The following is a 23167-nucleotide window of genomic DNA, read 5'->3' as shown; positions in this document are numbered from 1 at the left end:
GTGGGCTGGGGGGACAATCCCCAGCTGGGTTTGGGGGACAACCCCCAGCTGAATTTGGGTAACGACCCCAAATTGCATTTGGATACCAATCCCCAGCTTCATTTGGGTACCAATCCCCAAACTGAATTTGGGTGACAATCCCCAGCTGGATTTGGTAACAACCCCAAACTGCATTTGGATACCAAACCCCAGCTCCATTTGGGTACCCGTCCACAGCTGGATTTGGGTGACAATCCCCAAACTGGGTTTGGATATCAATTCCCAGCTGAATTTTTGTAACAACCCCAAACTGCATTTGGATACCAAACCCCAGCTCCATTTGGGTACCCATCCACAGCTGGATTTGGGTGACAATCCCCAAACTGAGTTTGGTGACAATCCCCAGCTGCATTTGGGTACCAAACCCCAGCTCCATTTGGATAACAATCCCCAAACTGGGTTTGGATATCAATCCCCAGCTGAATTTTTGTAACAACCCCAAACTACATTTGGAAACCAATCCCCAGCTGCATTTGGGTACCAATCCCCAAAGTGGATTTGGGTAACAACCCCAAACTGCATTTGGATACCAATCCCCAGCTAAATTTTCGTTACAACCCCAAACTGCATTTGGAAACCAATCCCCAGCTGCACTTCCAAAGAATCCTCAGGAATCCAGTGCCCAGTTCCAATATAAAACCCTGCAAAGCTCCAAAAAATAAAAGAAAAAAATCCCACAAACACCCCACCCCAAAAACCTTCTACTGCCTCTTCAAAGAAAGAAGCAACCAAAGCTTTTATTGTCCCAGAAATGCTGAGAGCCCTGAAGAGGGGTCACAAACTTCTCAGAGTAAATTATTTAATGGCAATGGAAGTGATTTTTGCCCTGCTTTTCAAATAACAGTGACTGCTGCACCTCCCACAGCAGCAGAGCTTTTTTCTAACAGTTTTATGAGGTAGAACATGAATATTTCAAAGCCATCATAGAAGAGCTGAGAAAACACAAAAGGATGAGCAATATTAACTCCAGATATTAAAAGTCTCAGATTTGCTTTAGGGACTGTTAAAACATGTGACAGAAATGCCAGACATCCTCCAAGTCACTGCTCAGCTCTCTGTGATATTCCAGGGAAAAAATCCTAAATGCAAGACCTGTTATTTATTGGGCAAACTTTTACATCTTAGCACTTAATTCTGTTACTGTCTCAGAGAGGCAGACTCATTATTAATTATTTATTATTAAAATAAAATCAAATATAATCAGATCAATACAAATGTAATTAGTTTTTAATTTAATGTAACATTTATCAGGTTTTACATAGAAATTGTATTTCAGTGGACTAAATACATTTATATATTCTAATTTTCCTTTGCACTAAAGCTGCGTGAAAACAATTCTGAAAACAGTTGGACTTTAAACAAAACTACACACAAAGAAATTTCCAGACAACTTGGTTTAAACAGTTTAGATTCTAGACTATGTTTTAAAATCTTAATATTTCTCCATTTAAAAAATATTAAATTCTGCAATCTTTTATCCTGTATCTTGAATAAGTCTAAATTTACTTCCTTATTTTTCACACGAGCAAAATGATGACATTGTGCCAAAACCCCTCAATATTTACTATTCCACCCTCCCAGAAATGGCCAGTTTGGGTCATTTTCTGTTCAAATGTGGCTGCTCTTACCCAGGGAACCAGCTGTGCTCTGTGGAGGGGCGTCCACTGAGGCTCAGGTTGGAGGCTTTATAAACAGTGAGGGTTTCATGGATGTATCCATGGGGATTCACATAGGCTGCCATGGGCCCACACAGGGATAAGCTACAACACACAAGGAATTTTGTCAGAATGCAAGGAAAAATAAAATAAAAATTCAACAAAACATAAAAACCAACACACACACACACACACAAAAAAAAAAAAAAAGATGGTAAATATAAACAGAGGAAAAACTGCCAGCTAAGCTTAAATTATTTCAACAGAGCAAAAAAATCCCCACTTTTTTTAGGGGAAAAAAAAACTGCATAAAAACTGAAAGAAAATAGAGGCTGATTTAAGATATCATTGCTCAAATTTGCTTAGAATTGCAGGAAAGTCCACAATAGACTCATCCTGTGTGTTACTTTAAACAGCAAGTTCCAAGAAAAGCAAGGCAAATGTAACTTTAAAAGTAAGAAATGTTCATTTCTTGCACCAACTTCTCAGCACCTTCTGTAAGAAGTTCATCATATTGACACAGCAGGAATTGTGGTGTCTGCAATCCATTATTTGATTAAAAGATAAGAAATGGCTTTTAATTACCCCATCAGCTCCTTATCACACTGATAAAGAAAAACTGTGGGGAGTCTTTGTTAAGCCAAAGCATCTTTTAACCTTGCCATTATCAGAGGGGATGGGCTGCTGGGAGTTCATCAAGATTAAAAGCAGTGACAAGGCTGACAGAGGCAGCAATTATTGGGGAAATGTAATCGTTGTTAAACATGGGAGATATTGGATAGGGCAAAGAAAGAATGGGGCCAGTTAGCAGGAATAACCTTCAATTCTTCAAAGAAAAAAGGGACCACAACATTTATTGGCTTCAATAGAAACCTTCCCTGCGTGCCAGCATCCTGGGAGCCTGTTTATATCCCCTAATTAGTGCATTTTAATTGGCACTCGTGCCTGTTGACACATAAATGGAGTGCTGCAAAATAAAATCCGGGGTATCAAAAACTTTATTCAGAAATACCACAGGCTGAAATAGTCTTGATGTGGCACATTTATATTTCAAATTGTTCAGTGTGAGGTGCTGGGGGTGTGGCACAACACCAATTTCTCTTCCAATGTGCCTGGAAATGCTGAGATTCCCTAACTTTTTATTAAAAAAGCTCAAATATAAACTCTCTATAAATATTTACTAAAATTTTATTGGAGCTGTGGCAAACCCAGCAGTTTTAAGACTTATCCCAGCCTAATCTGCTTTGCTGGGCTCATGTTTCTGACCTAGGAGCTGCCCAAGATGAAGAGTAATAAACTCACCTGAATATTTCATTCTTGGTAGTTATTTCTGTGTCTTGGCATTGCTTACAACACAGAGATGTGCACTGGGGAAGAGAAACAAAGAGTGTAATTTCATTAATTTCCAGATGCTTGTCAGCAGTGGGAAATAATAAAAAATGTCTCTCCTTTTCCATCAGAACAGACTTTGGACCAATTGCTTTGTTCAGCAGTCACTGATGTGGGATATTTTTTCTATGCATTTTACTCATTTAAACACTAATTATTATCTAAAAGACATAATAATTTTCATATCATCCCCTCACAAAAAGATTCACACACAGAGAATTGGATCTGACTCCACAAATATAATAAATGAGCCAACCTTTTAAGGTCTCCAAAGGCTAATTTAGAAGAAACAACCTTTGCTCTTCTGCAATACAGCACGGAAAAGGCAGATGAGACAAATGCAATCATTAAGTCTTTCCTAAATTTGAGGGTCCTGTAGATCAATGGGTTTAATTTCCTCACAAAAATAGGTAAAACATATTGATCTCTCTCCTGGAGATTAGAACAGGTTAATCCATCTTCTACATTTTCTACAAAGCAGAACTAAACAATTCATCACTGACACTGCCCAGAAAAGCAGCATTTAAATCAGCTCAGCAGAACACTCCCATTCATTTTCAGGACATGCATTACCTGTACTTCTTTTTAAGGGTAATGCCTGTGAAATTCCCCCAAAATGAGCCACAGGATTTTGGAATCAAATGCTGCACTCAGGGACAGGCACAGTGCTCTAAAACCTGGAGTTTGTGCTCCTGAGCCCCAGATCTGTGACACCACACACTCCAACCACTCCCTGGCCTCTCCTCTGCTCCCTTCAGAGGTTTTTGCTGGATTTCAGCTGCTCCAGCTCCTCTCCTGGAGGTGCCCCTGCTCACTGGAGATGAGGCAGGACAAGAGCTCGACTGCTCAAATCCTCTTCAGCCCCCTTGAAGCTGCCCTGGCCTCTCTCTCCTGCCAGGGACCTTCCCCACCTCACTCCAGGGCTCCCACAGCACCCAGAGTCCATTCAGCCACTCTCCACTCCATGGCTCCACCTCCAAACCTCTCTAATGAATGACTGCAATTAGCACTGCCAAGTGGAACTGCCAGTGCTACACCTGGGAGTCAGGCACACTCCTTAAAATGAACTTTGGTAACTGGGTTAACAACAGGGCAAGTGACAGAAGTACAATATAATTCACTGGTATCCAAGGAAAATGGATCAGCTCTCAGGATCAGTTTTATTATTGGAAATGACATTCTGAACAAGCCAGGGCATCCTAAAGAACTCTGGATAAAAGTGCTGCTAAATAAACTGTAAAAAGTGATAATGCCCTCCCCATTCTGACACTTGACAGAACAGTTAAACACATTTACAGACCAAAATGTCACAGGGTGATGAAGAAAACACCGTTTGGATATAGGCAAAAAGCAACTTGAACTTGAATTTGTGAGGCTCATTTAAGTTTTCCTGCCTCTTTGGAATTCATGGAAAACACATAATTACTGAACATGAACAGTTCTGCTGAGAACTTGAGTATCAGGGTGTTTTCAGAGTTTCAACTCAGAAAAGACAAGTGAAATTTAGTCTGACTACAGCCTCAGGCAAACACCTGCCCATTTTGTCTCAGAATCTGGAAGAGATGTTTTCTGTCTCCTTTCTTTAAATTTCTGCTGCATGAATTTGGGAAGAAGATCACTATTAAAATGACTTTTCCCCAGAAACAGGCAAGAATTTAATGACACTACTTTTTAGGCAAACAGGCAAAACTCCCACTGCTATGTATCCATCAGACAAACAGTACTGTCATTTAAAAAATACAAATTATTACAAAGAACTGTAGTACACAAAAATAGAAAATTTAGAACACTACAAGGCCATGGCAATGGAAAGAAGGGAAGGGAAACAAGTTTTTGAACATCTTAACAAGGAGCTGCCTAAGAAATAAATATGCCTTTTGTAAAAAAAAAATCTGTTTAGTCCAATCTTTATATTTATGCTCAGTACTACAAAGATTTTGCTACAAAATCCACAAGTTTCCATGGCAAAATGATGCCTGTGGTGTCAGTGTGGGGCTGTGATGGTTGTTAACACTGGACTTCTAGCACCATCTCTTGGCTAAAAAAGTGCTGTGCCACACTGAAATACTTCTAACAAAAGCAAATATAATTATGTGTTAATGATATGATATGATATATGATATGATACAATATAAATTTTCTATATTATATTATATTATATGTTATATGTTATATAATATATAATATGTTGCAGTGCATTATATATTATATACTACATATTATATATAGTATATTATATTATATATTGTATATTGTATATTATATATTATATATTATATATTATACTACATATGATATACTACATACTACATATTATAGATATTTATATAATATATTACACATTATACATTGTATATTATATATTATATACTATACATTGTATATTATATACTATATATTATATACTATATATTATATAGTATATATTATATATTATATATTATATAGTATATAGTATATATTATATATCATATATCATATCCTATGTTTTTTCTTGCTGCCAAACATAACCCAGCACTGAGACATCGTTTTCCTTTCGAGCAAACTTTTGAAGAAATACCAGAACAGCCAAACTCATCCCCAGGAAGGATTAGCTGGAAATTCCATCGTTTCTGGAAGGGATTGTAGCAGTCACTCCTGGTTTTTGGCTATTTGATGGCAAATAAAGCAGAATGACTCACTTTGTTCATGATATCCAGCTCACAGCGCAGCCTCTGCACAGCACTGCCTATTTTGAGCAACTGGATACGTAAAGCATCATCAATGGGCAGGCAGGCAGCAACTCTGTAAGAAAAATCTAGAAATGAGAAAGCAGCAGGTCTGTTAGAATTAACAGAGAAATAAATCCAAGGGTTTCTATTTATTCTACCACAGGTAATTATCTAAGCTGTGGTCTCTTAAGGAATTAAAATTAAAATGGTGGGTTCAGGAAAGCTCGTACCTACTGGGTTTGATGGAAGAGATTCATCTTTGAGGTTTTCATCCCACTCGTGCAGCTGCCTCTTGACTCTCTCCATCAAGGTTTCCTTTTGTTAGAAGAAAAGCCTAATTTAAATACACAGCTATTGCTGCTTTCTTCTTAGGAAAAAAACAAAAGGGAAGCAAAATGTAGAGTAAGCTCTTTTCCCTAAGTGGACAGTAGTTTTTAATTAAAGAATAATTAAAGAAGCACTTTGTACCTGCATGTTTTAACTGGTTTTGCTGTGAGACAACACAGAAGGAACCAGAATCTCTGTATCCCTCCCAGACATTTGCTCTAGGAAGGAGGGAACAACCACAGTGAGGGAAGCCCTTCCTGATCTTTTCACGCTACACTGAATATAAAAGGCTTTAAAATGGAAATTATGAGCCAATAAAATTAAAGCTTTTCTATTATCCCATATTTAGATATTACAACTATAAAGCTCCCTGCAGGTTATTTAAGGGTGAACTTACAGCATCATAGAGGGAGTAGAGCCAGGGGGGCCAAGATGTCAAACTTGCACAGTGGAACTTCCTCTGAAACCAAACCCACAAATATTGATTCTTTAACAAAAGCAGATTTTAAGGACAGCTTTTTTTGAAACAAATAAAACAGGGAAGGCAGATCTGATTATTTAAAGATGTAAGAAATTATCTCCATCAGGACCAGCACTTCACTGTAAAGCTTCCAAACCCATTTTCAGATGCACTGAGGGCTAAGCCTTCTGAGCAGGACAATACACGGATTTTATCACAAAACCTGTCTCTCCATTAGAGGTATTTCTGATGTTTAGTAATAAAAAATTATGTGTTTCAAAAGTGTGTCTGTCTGAAATGGAGACAGTTGAAAATTTAAGTGCTGTTAACAGTGCATCTGTTCCTAAGTCTCCACCAGCTGTCCCTGAAACCACCAAATTTCCATCAGTGTAATGTCATTTGTTTAATTAACCAATTTTTTCCAGTGATTTCTGAACACAGAAATTGAGAGCTTTAGTTAGTAAAAGTCTAAAAAGCAGCACACAGCTATGTTGCTTTTCAAAAGAGGAGCACATATTGCACTGCAAATATGTACAAATTCAGTTTTCATCTGCCCCTTAAGGGCAACTCTCCTCATTTACAGATGACACCAGTAGAGATGGAGGTAACAGGACAAATACCCTGCTCTGCATCTGCACCCCAGGTTTTCCTACACTGGGCTCCCTTCATTTCAGCTCCACCTGACAGAATCAGCCTTGGGAAGGGATTTTCACCCCACAGCCCAGAGTTTCTGGGCTCATTCACTCACATGAACTTGGTCAGGAACTCTGAGAATCAAGAGCTCTTTGTTATCAATGGAGTTTTTAATTTGATTTTGAGGGTACAAGAGTTCAAAACCATTGAAGAAAAAAGCAAATCCAAACAGGAGTTGAGTTACCAGGACTCTGTATTAATTTCTGGAAGTAGTTGCAAAGATCTCTACAGATCACAAGAGACACAAGATTTCAAGGTAACTTCTCTGTGTCAATGACCAAAACAATGGAATAAATAATAAATACAGATATAAACTGGCACAGGGTGCCCAGAGAGGCTGTGGACTCCCCATCCCTGGAGGTGTCCAAGGCCAGAATGGAGGGGGTTGGAGCAACCTGGGATAGTGGAAGGTGTCCCTGCCCATGGGATGGATGGGCTTTAAGGACCCTTCCAACCCAAACCACTGTGGGATTCCATGAAAAGCAGGAGGTTGGAATCTGCCTTCCCTGCTGTGCCTCCTCCTCCTCTACAGATGGAGCTGGATACTGATTCTCAAGACGCCATCAGAAATTCAGACAAAAAATACAAAGCCAGAATAAGCACAGCTGTGGAATAACTTCTCACCTTCTGGTACTTCTGCCACCACTGCCTGATGGCCCTGTCCTGCCAGGAAGTGGGTTTGGAAGAGGGGAGCACGTGGCACCTGCTGAGAGACTGCAGCTGCACTGCTGCCATGGTGGGAGGCAGCACTCGCTCAGGCAGGATTTGTACTTTAGCCTGCTGGATTCTGGGGAAGGAAGCAAAAAGATGAGGTGTACACATATTTTTTTAAATGTTTTTTTCTAATACCTGCATTTCAAAAAAAAGTGGATTTTACTGCTTATGGGAACACAGGTTGGTGCAATGGATTAATCACTCCAGGGTACTAGAGAATTTAACCTACAACCCATTCCATCAGAACTTCTTTTATTTTAGAGCACTACAGATCTGTTGGGATTGTGGTGGACAGAAATACAGACAGATTGGCAGTGGCAACACAGCTGAATGTTCCACAGTCTCAGCACTATAGATTTAGATTTTTGTCTCCTCAAGTTACTTTTGGTATAATCAGCTCTCCCATCTCAAAGGCTCAGTTCAGCTGAAATGCACTTTGGTATCTTCAAACCACAAAAGCTTCTGTGCTCACTCGAGGTCAGAATCAGCAGAAATAGGATACAGACTGATCAGATTTTAATATCCCAGCAGCAAAGGTCACCTCTTCCACAAAGACCTCAGCATATGGCTGAGGCTACTAAAAATGCTGTCCAGCAGGAAAGACTTCATGTCTTATCAGGATTAATCAGCAGAAATCCTGAAATATTGAGGGGTGTGTCATTACAAATTTCTAATTTTCTCACAGGGACAGCACTGAACTGGTAACTTACAATAAATTATAAGATTATGTTGTGCCAAAAGCACTCAGGAATCAGAAACACCAACAATTATGGAAATTTCTTCTTGCTACAGAGCTCTGGACAGTGAATCCCCAGTTACAAAGCTGCTGTTGCTGCAGTTGTCCAAGCACTGCCACCCTGTGTCCAAGCAGGGCTTCTCCTAAGCTCTAACATTCAGAGTCTGTTATTTGGAACCAAGTGTTAGAGAGCAAACAGCACAAGTATTCTTCATTTCTTCAGCTGCAGGTCACAAATCACAGAAATGCTGCTCCCAGACCTCTTTCTAAAGCAATGACTCTATGCTGAATTGCAGGACACAGGTGAGGAGCTCCAGATTTACAGATTTGGAGTAATACTTCACAAGCCTTGCAGAAAATATGACAGAAGCTGTAGCAGTTGTGCTAAGAATTGTCACATGCTCCCAGATCAATGCTGGAGCCTGGACCTCTGGCCATGGTGCAGGGCATGAGGCCAAGGAGCTGAAAATGAGGGAAGACTCAGCATATTCTTACTGCATGTTCAGGATCCTGATCACTTTTAGAAATGGAAAAAGGCATTAGTTACATGATACATTGAAACTAGTCAGAAGAGCCTCTAAATATCACAGCTATCAAATGGGAATATAGAAAAGAAGAGAAAACTCCTATGGAAGTTGACTTGAGTATAGAATTAACTGCATCATTTTCTTACCCATCTGACTGAGTTCGTATTTCAAGCACCTTGAACCTCTGTCTTCCTATTGCTTTCACCTTGACTGTTTCAACTCCATATTCCTGCTCTTCTCTGTAGGCATAGATTTCTGCTGTCGTTCCAAAATGTGCTTCCCTCTCATGTGCATTACTAAGAGGAACAGAATTAAAGATGAATTAAATTAATTAACCCCCTCCAAACAGCACTGCTCATTCAGACTCCACTCTGCCTGCACTGACTGTATGTGATTGGGCTGATCAAAAAAGCAATTTTTGCTGAAATACCTTTAATTAATCACAATAATAATTTTTACATTATAAAGCAATTTCTATTGTTTTGGTTGGTTTGGTTTTTTTTTGCCAGGTAATTTAATTTTATTTTAGGGTCTAGATGTGACATTCTGGGAGCACAGGGATCACCAGTGTGTCAGCATTTCAAATGCAGACACTGAAAGCAAACATTCTTTGAAGTGACTTTATAACAGGAACTGTTCCCACCTCCCACACAATTAATCCATAGTAAATTGCAGAGGGAAGAGGGAGGAACATTCCCAACTTCTTCTGGCATTAATCAGCTTTTCTCTTCCCCACTTTTCTATCACCTCCCGTCTCTCAACTCCACTGTGAAGCATTTGCCAGTGCTTGTTAGTTCACACACAAAACAAGAAACAATGCAGCTCTCAAAACAGGAATGTGACTTCCACATTTCAGGTCAAGGCTTATTCTTTAACAAGATGGAACAAACAGTTACTGAAAAGAGGAGGATGCTCAACCAAGGACACAGATCAGCACTTGCTGTTTCTCCACACAAACACGAGATGCTGTCAAGCACCTCCACTGCCATTACACACTGGAAGACAAATTCTCTCAAACAATTTCAGCTTGTTATCGAGCACAGAACTGATGCAACCATCTGCTTTTGCTTTAGTATCCACAGAAAACTGTGCTAAAAACATGCTGCACACACCAGCGACCCGCCCGTGGCTTTTACCTGTATGCAAGGACAGCAAAGGTTCTGTCTTTCTGAATTAAATTCCGCACCATGCTAACCTCTTGGGGGCGGAAGAGCTGCAGCGGCAGCGTCTGGCCGGGGATCAGCATCACCATCACCCGGGGCAGCACGGGGATCACCTGGCAGCTGTCGTCATCGTGCACCGTCCTGCCGTGGAACTCCTCCATGTCCGAGCCCAGGTACTGCCACGAGCAATGGGGAGGTCAGAGAGGGCCTGGGCACCCCGGGGAGCAGGGCATGGAGTGCTCTGGGGTTACTCAGCCTGCAGAAGGCTCCAGGGGGGGCTAATGTGGAATTGCAGTGTCTGAAGGAGCTACAGGGGAGATGGACAGAGATTCTTCCCAAGGCATGGAGGGCCAGGGCACAGGGAACGGGTTCCCACTGCCAGAGGGCAGGGATGGATGGGATACTGGGAAGGAATTGCTCCCTGTCAGGGTGCCAGGCCCTGGCACAGGGTGACTCTGGATCCCTGGAAGTGCCCAAGGCCAGGCTGGACAGGGCTTGGAACAACCTGGGACAGTGGCAGCTGTCCCTGCCCAGGGGGTGCAACTGGGTGCCCTCAAAGGTTTTTCCAACCCAAACCATCTTATGATTCTGTGAAAATAAAACTAAGCTTGTGGCATAAGAACATTACAATAAAACTTTACAAACCCCATTCAAATACTTTCAGTATATATTGAATGGACAATATATAAAAACATACCATATGTGATGTGGGCAAACTGGTATCAAAATTAATGATGTTTGGCTTCTCAGCTTCTTTACTATCTTGGTCTTCCACTTCCATTTCATTGTCATCCTCTTCCTCGCTCTCTACTAAGAAGCACATACAGAATATTATATAGGAATCAATCAGCAAAGGCTGAGATACTGAGAAAAACCTGAGAATCAGGGAAATGCATTCAATATTCCCAGGCTACAGCTTTGCACAGGGAAGTAAACCAGAAGGAAATATCTTCTTGTTGTTACAGCAAAATCATCATTCTGTAGAAAAGGTCAAAACCTGGTAATTTATTTCTGAAGGCCTAAAGAACAACTTTCTTTGGAAGAAAACAATAAACAAAGGCTGTCAGTTCAGCTTTTCACTACAGTGGTGTTTCCTCATCTCAGCTCTACAGGTTTTCTGTCTGCACACCAGGATACCAGATCACTTCACTGCTTGTAGGAAGCTGAGCAAAGTGGCTGAAGCTGCACAACCCTCAACAATCAGCTGCAAGTGAGTAAGAAGCAATGGGAAGCTCTGTGCTCATGCAGAGACTCTTGCTGGTATTGTGGACAATTTAATTGCTGGCAGCCTCTGCTGTGTGTACCCCAAACACCAACCCAGCAAAGGCAACTCCTGAGGAAGCCAATCACAAGACTCCAAGGGATTTCAGATACTAAACAGCATTTAAAAAGTACTGCTTCCTTCCCATTCTTCAGCCAAGCCTGAAGTCATTGTCAGGCAAGAGGGCAATTTAATTATCAATCACTGCATTAATTGAGCCTATTTCTTTGAACACAAACATTATTTATACAGCATGTTATGCCTAAACCTCATGTTAGCATAAACCAGTCTCCAGGATTCTTTACACCAAGAGCTGCTGGGTAATGGGTAATCCCAGTGGTGCTGAAAAACATAATTTAGACCTTGAAAGCTATTACAAGATGAAAAAAAAAAATTACAATAGTCAGTCTAGTTGCCTGCCTTTGCAATTAATATCTTCTTTAAAAATAGTTCCGAGTTGAAAATATAAAAAGTGGAGGGGTTCTCTCTTCATCCTGAAGGATTCTGCAGGGAAATCTCAAAACACAAAAAGATGCTGCAGAAGCAAAGAATATTCCTTCAGAAATGGGAGCACCACCAATTTCACTATTTCTGAGAGTGGGAGTACAACAGAACAGTGAAGGAGACATTAAAAGCTGATTTTAGAGAACCTTTCTTCCCCTCTTTGCCCTCCAGACACATTTGTTAAATGCTCCCACAAAATGTTTAGTCACTGCTCTTATTTCTGCTTCACCTCAGTTATGTTTTTTTGAAACAGTTCAGAGTTTACAGAACCTGCTCTTACAGATCCATCCTATATTGCATTTATCTCAGCAAGAAATGATCCAGCACGATCCAGGAAAGGAGGTTACAGACTCTCTTTGGTATTGTACCTAATTACAGCCCTTTCAGCAATGAGACACCATCTGCCTAATGACTGTTAAAAATACTCCACATCTACATGAAATTTCTTATATTCAATTAGCAACCCTAACCATGAACAATTACAAAATGTTTAAGATGTACAAAACAGCCATTCTTTTGCTTAGTGTGATGAAGGGGAAGAGCAGGAAGTTTTTGTTTGGTTCTGGGGCATCACTGCAGGATGGAGGAGGGGGAAAATCTAAAATACTCTGATTTTTCCATGTGCTCCCGTCCGGCTGCATCCATCATTAGCAGTTTTAACAGGGAGAGGCTGCCCCACTTGTTTTCCTGAACGCAGAAGGAATTAGCAGCAGTTGATTGGAAAGAATTGTGCCCTGCAAACTTTTGCTGGCTGCTGCCAAGAGCGCACAGTGGCTGCTGTGTGGTGCTGGCTGAGGGACCGTGATGACTCATTCCACTGCAGCAGCACCAGCCAGCCCAAAACACAGCAAACCCCGCGCCTTCCCTCTCCTCCTCCCTCTCAGCTGGCAAAACAAGCTGCAGCTTTCACACCCCCAAATACTGGGGGGTTTTTATCCTTAAATTCCAGGATTAGCAGCACCTCCAGCACACAGGAAGGAGGGAAAAGCGAGCGCTGAAAGCTCCTCTGAATAATAAAAATCACATTTTCCTCACGTTGGTTCACCAGCACAACCCAATCCACTCTCAATGCCTTTGTGAAGAAATGAGGAAATATGAACCTCATTTAAGGAAAAAGAACAAGGTTATATATAGGTCGTATTAAGGTTATATTAAAGCTGTATTTCCTAAACTATTCAGGAAATACCTTATATTAAAGCTGTATTTCCTAAACTATTCAGGAAATAGCTTCTATTATAGCCAAATTTCCTAAAATTTTCAGGAAATAACTTATGAAGGTGATATTAAAGCTGTATTTCCTCAAATATTCGGGAGAATTGCTTACATTACGGTGATATTCAGGCTGTATTTCCTAAAATATTCAGGAAATATTTTTTTTTTATTATTTAAAACACAAAGATCTGAAGAGCTCACAGAATTTCCTGCCATGGGAAATGCCACTGGCTCCTGGCAGGAATTCCTGCTCCCTTCTGCCCTGCATGCTTATTCTGAAATAATGCTTCTTTTCAGTCAAGCACAAGCTGCTTCCCAACCCATTCAATCTCCTGTCAGTGTGGAGGCACCACAGGCAGAAAAACGCATTATTATGCAATAATTCCCTGGGTGAGGAATTGCTCTGCTGTGTGTGACAGATAAGCTGGGCAGCACATGGGATCCAGCACTGCTCTCCATCCAGCACCTCTGCTTCCCTGCTTATTTTCACTGGAAAACAGAGCAGAGATTCCCTAAAAGAACAGAGATTCTGCTGCTCGGGCTCTGGGTTTCACAGCGGTCTGGAGGCACAGAGCTGTGCCTGCTTTGCCCGCTCTGCTGGGAACCCCACGGGCCTTCCACCCCACCGGGAGCACCCGTGTCCCTTCCTTCACTGCACACCCACGGCCTCAAGGAACATTTATTTTCAGCCTCCAAAGAACATCTACGGCCTCGATGGAACACTTGCGGCCTCGACGGAGCAGTCACGGCCTCGAAGGATTTGTAGGAGCCCGGCAGCAGAGGCCGCAGGGGCCCCCGGGCCAAGGCTCACCCTCCGCCGCCTCGCACCGGCCGGCAGCGCCCGCAGCCCCGCGGCACCGCCGGCCCTCAGCGCTCCGCGCACCGCCCGGGGCTCTGCCCGCCTCCCCCTCGCTTTGCTCCGCTTTCCTTTCCCCTTCCTCTTCTCTCCGCCTCCGCTTCCTTCCCTTCCGTTCCGTTCCTTCCCTTCTCTTTTTCCCTTTCCCCTCCCCAGCCGCCCTCCGAGCCCCAGCTCGGTGCCTCCCCCGCGGGTGCCCCCGGCCCGGCCCGGCCCTCACCGGGCACCAGCTGGAGGTGGTTCCCCATGTTATCTCGGGGCTCTCCGCCTCGGTCCTCGGCGGCCATCGCTGTTTACCCGGAGAGCAGGCTGGGAAGGCGGCGGGGCGGGGGCAGGAGGCGGGCGGAGGAGGAGCCCGAGCCGGCCGGAGCGGGGCCGAGAGCCTCGGCCTGTGCGGGCTCCAGGGCTCCGTGCTCACGGCCGGGGCCACACTGACCGTGCTCCCGGCAGGGACAGCCCTTCCCGCCTGGAGGGCTCAGGGTGCCGGGGGACAGCGATTCCTCTCTGCTCACAGGGCACGGCCGTGGGTGACCAGGGCAGAGCCGCCCCCGCTGGCTCACCTGCGGCGAGTCCCCAAAGCGCTGCATGGCCGGGCTGTGGGCATGGGAGAGGGGCTGGGTGTGAATAAAACCCGCCGTGGGTTAAACCTCATGGGTAAATGGCTTGACAAGAAATTAAACACAATATAAGATAAAAATTGATCCGCACAAGGCGTGGAGAGGGTGCGGTGAAAAGCCAGGGTGGTGCCGAGGGCACTGGAGCATCTCTGCTGTGAGAAAGGCTGAGCTGGAGTTCTTCAACCCCGAGAGGAGATGACTGGAATGGGATTTTACCCGTGCACACACACTTTAGTAATTTAGTTATTAAATTTATTACAGTGCCAAGAGGATGGAGCCAGGCTCCTCTTGATGGTGCCCAGCAATGATACAAGAGGAGTGGGCAGAAACTGATGCCCAGAAGCTCCACCTGGACATGAGGAAAAGCTTCCTCCCTGTGCAGGGGATCAGATGCTCAGAGCTGATGTGAAATCTCCTCTGGGGATATTCAGACCTGTCTGGACACAATCCTGTGCCCTGTGCTCTTGAAACTTGTCAGCAGGGTCCTGTCCTGTGTGAGGTTGGTGGCATCACCAGAAATGGTTCACAGGATGCAAACCCGGCTGATACACCCCAAAAAGTTCACTGCAGCTGCCTCTGCACTGCCCAACTCTCACACAAACCCTCTGTCTCATCATTCATTATCATTTCCTTCCCCTTTAAAAACCCTCAAAAATGCCCTATCATGGCCCTGGGATTTTTCTCTAATGTTATATTTTTATTGCTGAAATTTTTACTGCATTCTTTGTTACAAATCACTAAACCCATATGGTGCTCTTGAGCAGTTCACAATTCCTCTATCTCATCTCAGCCCTGTTTGTTGCTTTCTTCCTAAAAAGACTTTTTTTGTTGTTGTTATTCAGGGAAAAATTCTGCACTTTCTGCTTTTTTCTTCAGTATCTCCCATCTCACTTCAGCAATAATATTCTCCCTGCATCAGTGACAGAGCAAACCAATGATTAGCCAGCAAGCAAAACACTAATTTTTATATTTTTTTTAATCAGAATTAAAATGGTTTCAAGAACTACATTTAAAGGACAAATAAGCCCTGTAATTTCCTTACCATTGTGGGTGGAAAATTCCCAAACAATCATTATCTGTCCTGACCTGAATGAATTTAGAGCAACAATCAATACCACATTTGCCAAAGGAGCACGAACATGCCTGTGATGATACATTAAACATTTATAAAATACAATAATCACTTAAATGATTAAGTTATGATTCCATAATTTTTTCTGCATTGTCTCAGTGTAATACTCATAATTGCAGAGTATTGTATCTAATAATTTACCACAATAAAAGAAGATATTTTTCTTGTCAAGCTGTCCAATTGAAGAATAAAAATATTATGAGCCCCTTCTCCAAACCCTGGGATTTCATTAAGAAATATTATGCGAAATATTTTTTAATTCTTTTGATATGCTAAAATATTTTTATTTCTCTTGGTTTTTTACTAAATTGCTGGCGATATATTTGAGTCACACTTTTGAGCTTGTTTCTGCACTCTTGAGCGATTGATCTTGTTTTTTAGGGGCTCCTGGGATTCTCCAAAAAGCCACATGACCCAAGGTGCTGGGGTTTCTTTTAGGAAACCCTACATTCAATAATAATCATAATAAAATTATAAGTAGGACTCTGGGAGTATTTTGGATGCTGTTGCAGCTCTTTGTCACCCTAACCCTGCCAGCAGTTCTGTCTATGAGCACTGTAACTCCAGCAAGTGCTTTAAATCTGAATTCAACCCCCAGATTTGGCATTAATTCTAATTTAGACTTTCACTATAATTTGTAGACATCACTATTTACCAGCTTTTTCTGCAGGGCTCTACTGAAGACACTGAGGATTTTGGGTGAAGATTTTTTGAGATAAGTGACATTTGTTAAGTTCCACATCACCATCAGGATGTTTACTAAATGCTGTAAGGTATAATTAATTTTGAGGGTTTTAAGTTCACCCTGCTAGAAAACTTGTTTAATATATAAATATTGATATTTCTTATCATAAATAGCTTAGTTTGAAGAGTCATTAATCTCACTCCCAGCACAAGGTGTGTTCCGAAACTCAGACTGGGAGAACTGGAAGTTGTTTCCTAGAGGGGCTTCATTGCCAAATTCATCTCCAGTGGCTGGTTGGGAATAATTGCAAAGTTGTTCTTGGTTAACCATTGAGTAGTCAGGAGTCAGAGGATATTAAACCACCTTGCCAGAAGAAAAAGGAACAAAGGGACAGGAATGTAAAGCATATGAAAATGTAGCTCTATTTAGAATTTAATTTAGTGTTAATTTAGTCTTCATCCTGGGTCCCACTCGATGAGGAAAGCAGAGGATGCAGTGCTTGTTGTCTCATTGAAGGTGCAGTTCTCAACACAAGGAGTTTGCAAAGCACCCCCAGCCTCCTCCTGGTCAGTCACTCGCTGACAGATCATTGCTCTACCACAAATACAGCTCTACCTCCCCAAAATATGCCATTTGTCCAGTTTCTTTAACTTTTCTTCCCATTTTCCTGCTCCTGCATCCACCCCCAGGAGGAAAGCTCTGTGACTGGGGAGAAGATGAAAGAAGAGGAACTAAGAGCACCTCTGCTGGCAAAACCTTCCCGTGCGAGACTCCAAAGCTCCTTTCCATCGCTCAGCTCCCTTCTCTCTCCACACTGCTTGACAAAAGAAGTTGTCAGTGTCTAAGCAGCCAGTGCACTCCCTCGTCCCCACCTCCATCCTTCAATGAAGTGGAAAATTCAGAAATTCCCGATATTGCCGGAGCAGAGGCACTAGATGGTGCTGTAACATCCCCTTCTGCAGCTCTGCCCTGGCAGAATTATTCAACCGGGCTGCTCTGCGAGCTTTGGGGCTTCCGTTTTTAGGGGATTCACTGCGATCAATGGAAAAGTTTGATCTACAACATTATCTATTGATCTACAACATAACTATTTTTAAAATAGGAGGTTTGTGCTTCTGACACGTGCTGGTTTGACCAGGCTGTTTTAAAAGGAGTCTGGATAGTCTAATTTTAAACTGGTAAAAGTTCTGTGCACTTGTGCCATTGATTTCTGCCCTGCCGATAAATTGGCTCATTATCCACCCAAACCTGCTATTCCAGGCAGAACCAAGCAATCTCTTCTAGTGTTCCAAAATAAAAAGTGACTCCCTCACCTTTAGACAATTTATTAAACACTGACAGTAGAAAGCAGCTATAGGACAAAAAGAAAATCCGTACTTCAGACATGAAAAAAAAACAATTACAAAAAATACATGAAGCCACTTTCTTACCAATGGCCAGGCAGCCCCAGCACTGAAGACACTTCTCATGTCCCCATGGCCTTGGAAATTCATGGCTTTTCAAATGACCAGCTGGACTCGCTGCTCCTTTTGTCACCACTTTGTTGCACAAATTAGGGAGATGTGTTACCTGCCAGTCCCCAGCAAACAGGGAAAAATTCCTTCTTTACAAGAAATAATCCTTCTTTAGCTGAGCTGCCAGCTCTGCACACGCCAATTATCAGCTGTGCCACCCCAAACCCAAAGAGCTGCCCGTGTCAATACCAAATGTACCCTGAGAGGACACAAACCACGGAGGAAGGTGACTCCAAAAGCATAAAACTCAGTGATGGGCAGAGCTGTTCTAGAATAGGAGAGCCTGGGCCAGTGCAGGGCAGTTTCAGAGCAGCAGAGCACCAGTTTATCCCAGGAAGCTGATGGGCATCCCAGTGAGAACGGGGCATATTTACAACTCCTGTTCATATTTGCTGCCTGGGTCAGGCTGGTGACAAAGGAGCAGCTCTGAATATGCAGGAGGCCCCAGACAAAGGGCCCATTAGCCAGACATGGCCATTACTATGCAGAGAGGCAAATTCTCCTGCCAGAGAACCCTGGCCAAGCAAGGAAACTATTTGGCAAGTGTGCAAAACCCATATTCCACACAAGTGACAGACAGCGTGGCAGGGAAAGCAAATGGGGCTATAAACACAAATTTGCTTCAATAAAGGGAGTGAAAAGTGAGGGGAAAACTCTGTAACACTTTCTGGAAGGGGACACCAAGGCAAAGGGACCCTTGAGGAATATTTCTGTTAATCCACGGCTGCCAGACCCTGCTCCCAGATTACCTGAGATGTGTCTGTGGCTTTGAGGTGCAGGTCAGCACAAATACAACACTGTATCCATTGCAAAGAAGATTTGTCAGAAATAATGCTTTGGTATTTCTTTTAATTTTTCTATCACAAAATTTTTGGTCATTTTCGTGTTAATGGGGTCCCAAAATTTTAACCAGCATAAACAAGAGTGATTCCAGTGAGTCTTACAAGCTCTAACACTGCTTTTTCGTCTCCATTGTTCCTGCTGGATCTGTCAGCAAGTTCAATGTATTTATAGCTCAATGTATATATAATTCTGGGCATTGTTTCCCAGGAAGATCCAAGTAGCCCTGTCTGAACAGGAGTTTATGCAGAGTTCACTGCAGTGATCCCTACTCAGTGCAAACAGTGTTGGTTTTATCCCTGTGCATATTACCCAACAAACTGTTCCCATATATTATGTAAAATCATGTAAATTGGTGTATATACATTTAGGTAGAGGGAGCTTGCTCATAAATCTCACTTCAGTTTAAAATACAGAGCACTAAGTATGAGTTAGAAACACTATTTTTCTTACACTGTGGATTTGGAGCAGGCTCCTTCCATTATCCATGCAGGAAAACCACTCTGAACTTGGGGAGCTTGAGAAAAGTTAATACAGCCACATTTACAGTAATATTTGCCTTAATCTTGGGAATTTATCCTGGGAGTTTGCCTGCAGTTTGTCATGGGGAGGAAGTCCAGTAACCTCTGCAGATGATGGCAGTGAAAACCTATCACTAAGTCAGGGAGGGAAAGAACACAGAAAGGCTTGGAAATCAAGACCTTTTTGGGTTTTTTCACATCATAACTTACTAAAATTTACTAGAGACTGAGCACACCGTGTTTGCAGGCTGCTTAGTTGGGGTTTCTCCATTTCTTGGGCTGAAAGATAACAATTGCTAACATCATTCCCCAACTCTTTACAACAGTGGCATCCAGTATTGCATCACTCCAATCCAAAGGTGGGTGCACTGCAAAGATGGGGGGAAAAAATACATGCTAAAATGTAATGGAGATAAACTGCATGTAATGGTCATAAACAGCACAGCCTGCTGGATTTCTGCCTCAGGCAGCAGAGGAATGCACTCTCTACGTGTGCTCTTAAGCTTTTGCAGATCTCATTTCCAGAGAAGCACAAAATGGTTTGGTTGGAAGGAAGGAACTTTAAAAATCCTCTCATTCCACCCCCTGCCACAGGCAGGGCCACTTTCCACCAGGCCAGGTTTCTCCAAGCCCTGTCCAGCCTGGCCTGAGGTCACACACATTGCAGCCCTGCAGATCCATGACCTTCCCAGTGCTCTCTGTGGCCTTTCCCAGGAGCAGACCCTGAATCTCCATGTCCTGCCTTCTGGAGGAACCCCTTTGGAGGTTTTCTCCCAAATTTGCCCTAAACCAGGACACTCCATGCCCTTGGAATAGCTCAATCCCTCTGGGAGCTGAAGAAAGCCTTGGAAGGGTTCAGATTCCTCAGCTCCCCCACATTTCAGATCCTTGCAGCTGTCTGCTGGAAGGAAGAGGGGATCTTGCTGTGAGGGAACCTCTGTCAGATCGCCTCTCTCAGGTACAAAACTACTCACAGAGGTGTATTTTCTCTTTACCACCATAACCAGCACTTCAAGAGGATTCCCCTACCTGAGAGAACATCCCAGTGAAACTCTGAACTCACTAACAGCTTGAAGGGCTTTGGAAAAAGCAACAGTGAGAACCTCCGCCGGGAATGGCAGGGAAATGCACGTTCAGAAACATGGAAATTCTCACTCTGCACAAGATGTCTCAGCTATTTGATTTCCAGTGCCTTCAGAGGACTACCTGAATATTTAACTGGCATCAAATCAGCTCTCAACGGAGAGTTTGCTTGTGCCTGTGCATTCTGAGAGGTGAAAAATAACTCAGTAATCAGATTTTAAGCTGTTATCTAATTGCAGAGAAGGCAGCACTGCAGAAGAACCTCAGCAATTCAGTCCTTAAGAGTTCTCACACCAAATTTTCACTTTGTTTAAGGGCAGATGTGCACGGATTCCCGAAGGAAACAGATGTTTTCACCCCATCTGAGCTCCTTCAGGGGGGTAATTGCCTGTAAATAGTGAGGTTATTAAGCTATTACTTGAATATCACTACCCACCAAGCATGACAAATTCATCAAAGCAGAAGTTCTACTACACAAGTCCCACTTAAAGTTCATTTCCTCCAATGGTTGAGTGTTTAAGGAGATTTTCAGCCATAGATCACATTTTGTGGGCCATTCACCCAACAGGTGATTTCCTACAATGCTCTGAATCACTGGAAGCTCTCCATTTTACAACACTTAATACTGCCTGAAAATTTGTCATTGATTTCACACCTCACAAGTTTTAAGATGCTGAAGAAGCCAACAAACTATTCCACAAGGAGGTGACCTTCATTTAATGACCTGCCACGATCAGTGGAAATAAGAACAGTAACAACCAAACTGAGATTGATTCTCCCCCTTTTTCATTCATTCTATCTCATATCATCCCAATATTGTAGGTTCTTACAGGGTTTAAATATATAGATTGTCTAAATATATATTATACAGCTAGGCATGTTTTCTCCAGACTGTTTTTTAAATAATGTATATTGTACATGTAATTTTTTTGGCATTTAGTCACACTAGAATGGAGGCCAATTCATTTGGCCTTCGCCTAAATTTCTGAAAATTCAATCAGTCGATTAATCCTTTCTTACTAATATGGACATACTAACAATTTACTAATGGCTCTAGGAGATCGTGGCTGGATGGAAAATTGGATGTATTCTCTCGTTTTAAATCTCCTATTGTTTTGTTCCAGAATCTCACCACCCATTCCCTGTTAGGGAAGGCAAATCTGAGGCACAAAAGGCGTGAGACTGCTGGGGATTCATTTCCAAAGCCAGGTAAAATGTCATTCCATTGTTCCTTTGTAAATCATCCCCCCAGCACCTGTAGCATGAGGAAATGAAAAATGGGACAGACTATTAAGCTAAATGGCCTTTTGGAAAGCTGGAGTGAAAGCTTTACAAATGATGTATTGTGGGAGGGCAGCTCAGTGTTTTCTGTGGTTTCTTTATGGGTTGTTCTTCCCCCAGATAAGCTGGGATTGAAATGAGAAGAGGCCTGACCAGACATGTTTGCACTGCCTCCATCATTAGGGCCTGACACTCCACTGGAAGAGGCCCAACCATTCTCTCAAATGCAAAACTCGGTAATTCCCTTTTAATGCCCTATTTACTGGGAGCTGGAGAAGGAGCCTGGTGTCCCCTGAGTGCCTCTCCCTGTGCCAGCACAGGGACCAGGATCAACTCCCAAGCCTGCCCCATCCCAGAGACCCTCCCAGCTCCCAGGGAAAAGGCACTGCCTGCAGCAGGGACAGGTGACACAGTGGGGTTTTACCCCTGACATCCAGAATGCTGCTCCAGAGAGCTGGGCACAACTCACAGGCTGGAAATCCCTGAGGGTGCCGTGGCTGGCTGGCTCCAAACCCAGGGCTCTGTGCCCAAAGAGCCACGGGGGCAGCTGGTCTGAGCATGAAGATGCCCTGGGCAAAATTTTATCCTTGGACCAACTGAGTCACCTGAATAAAAAGGATTCAGCCTAAGGACTGCCTGGATCTCCTGAAGCAGAATCAAAAGCAAAGAATCTATTCCATTGACAAAATAATTAAACCATTAATAACTGCATGCATATAACTTTGGGGACTGAATGATATCAATTAAATTCAATTAACATCTGCACAATGCTTTGAGGACATAAAATGTCATGTAACACCAAAGAAATTTTAGAATTAATCCTATTAATCCTATTTTTAGGATTTATTAATCCTAAAATAGTTTCTGCTGCATTAGCACACTGCTAAATGTGGAATTCACTGGAAGCAAAGGCAGGGGTGCTCCAGAGATTTAGGGAAGTTGGTAATCCCTTTGTATGAAAAAGTGAGGGTTTTTTACCTGAAATCGAGTTCCAGCTGAAACTGGCAGTTCCAGGTGAATCAATATTGATGCCATTTAAAAATAACCATATTCCTTGTGTAGCTATTGATTCCAGCAGGTGTGACTAAAGGAAGGATATACATAAATATACCCCAAAAAAAGGAGAAAGTTGGCTATTAATGTCATCTTTTATCATCAGAGGCACTAACATGGCTGGAAAGTATTGATTACCTTAAAAGCCCCTCATAACTAAAGAACTATTGACTTAATATTTTCTCTAATCCTCC

The 23167-nt window shown here is 42.6% G+C and overlaps 1 protein-coding gene across 8 annotated transcripts in view; it reads right to left on the bottom strand.

Annotated features, from left to right (window-relative positions):
- The window catches only part of CRBN (cereblon), a 58762-nt gene that overhangs the window by 3140 nt on the left and 32455 nt on the right, over nucleotides 1-23167 (bottom strand). For 5 of the 8 annotated variants that reach the window (XM_071439304.1, XM_071439302.1, XM_071439303.1 and 2 more), the window contains 9 exons: nucleotides 11112-11224; nucleotides 10388-10590; nucleotides 9398-9547; nucleotides 7899-8061; nucleotides 6519-6581; nucleotides 6025-6109; nucleotides 5765-5880; nucleotides 2997-3061; nucleotides 1668-1799 (listed from right to left, as the gene is read on the bottom strand). In XM_071439304.1, the coding sequence (XP_071295405.1) occupies nucleotides 1668-1799; nucleotides 2997-3061; nucleotides 5765-5880; nucleotides 6025-6109; nucleotides 6519-6581; nucleotides 7899-8061; nucleotides 9398-9547; nucleotides 10388-10590; nucleotides 11112-11224 (1090 nt within the window). Of the gene's footprint in view, nucleotides 1-1667; nucleotides 1800-2996; nucleotides 3062-5764; nucleotides 5881-6024; nucleotides 6110-6518; nucleotides 6582-7898; nucleotides 8062-9397; nucleotides 9548-10387; nucleotides 10591-11111; nucleotides 11225-14467; nucleotides 14624-23167 lie in introns of those variants that run through there. The other 3 variants (XM_071439308.1, XM_071439309.1, XM_071439307.1) reach the window with 3 other exon arrangements.

The sequence above is a fragment of the Agelaius tricolor genome, unplaced genomic scaffold (genome assembly GCF_023055355.1).
Source record: "Agelaius tricolor isolate 1412-34295 unplaced genomic scaffold, bAgeTri1.0.p SCAF_14, whole genome shotgun sequence".
In the NCBI taxonomy this organism is placed as follows: Eukaryota; Metazoa; Chordata; class Aves; order Passeriformes; family Icteridae; genus Agelaius; species Agelaius tricolor.
Note: the sequence above shows the minus strand (reverse complement) of the source record. Positions and strands in the feature narration are given on the sequence as shown.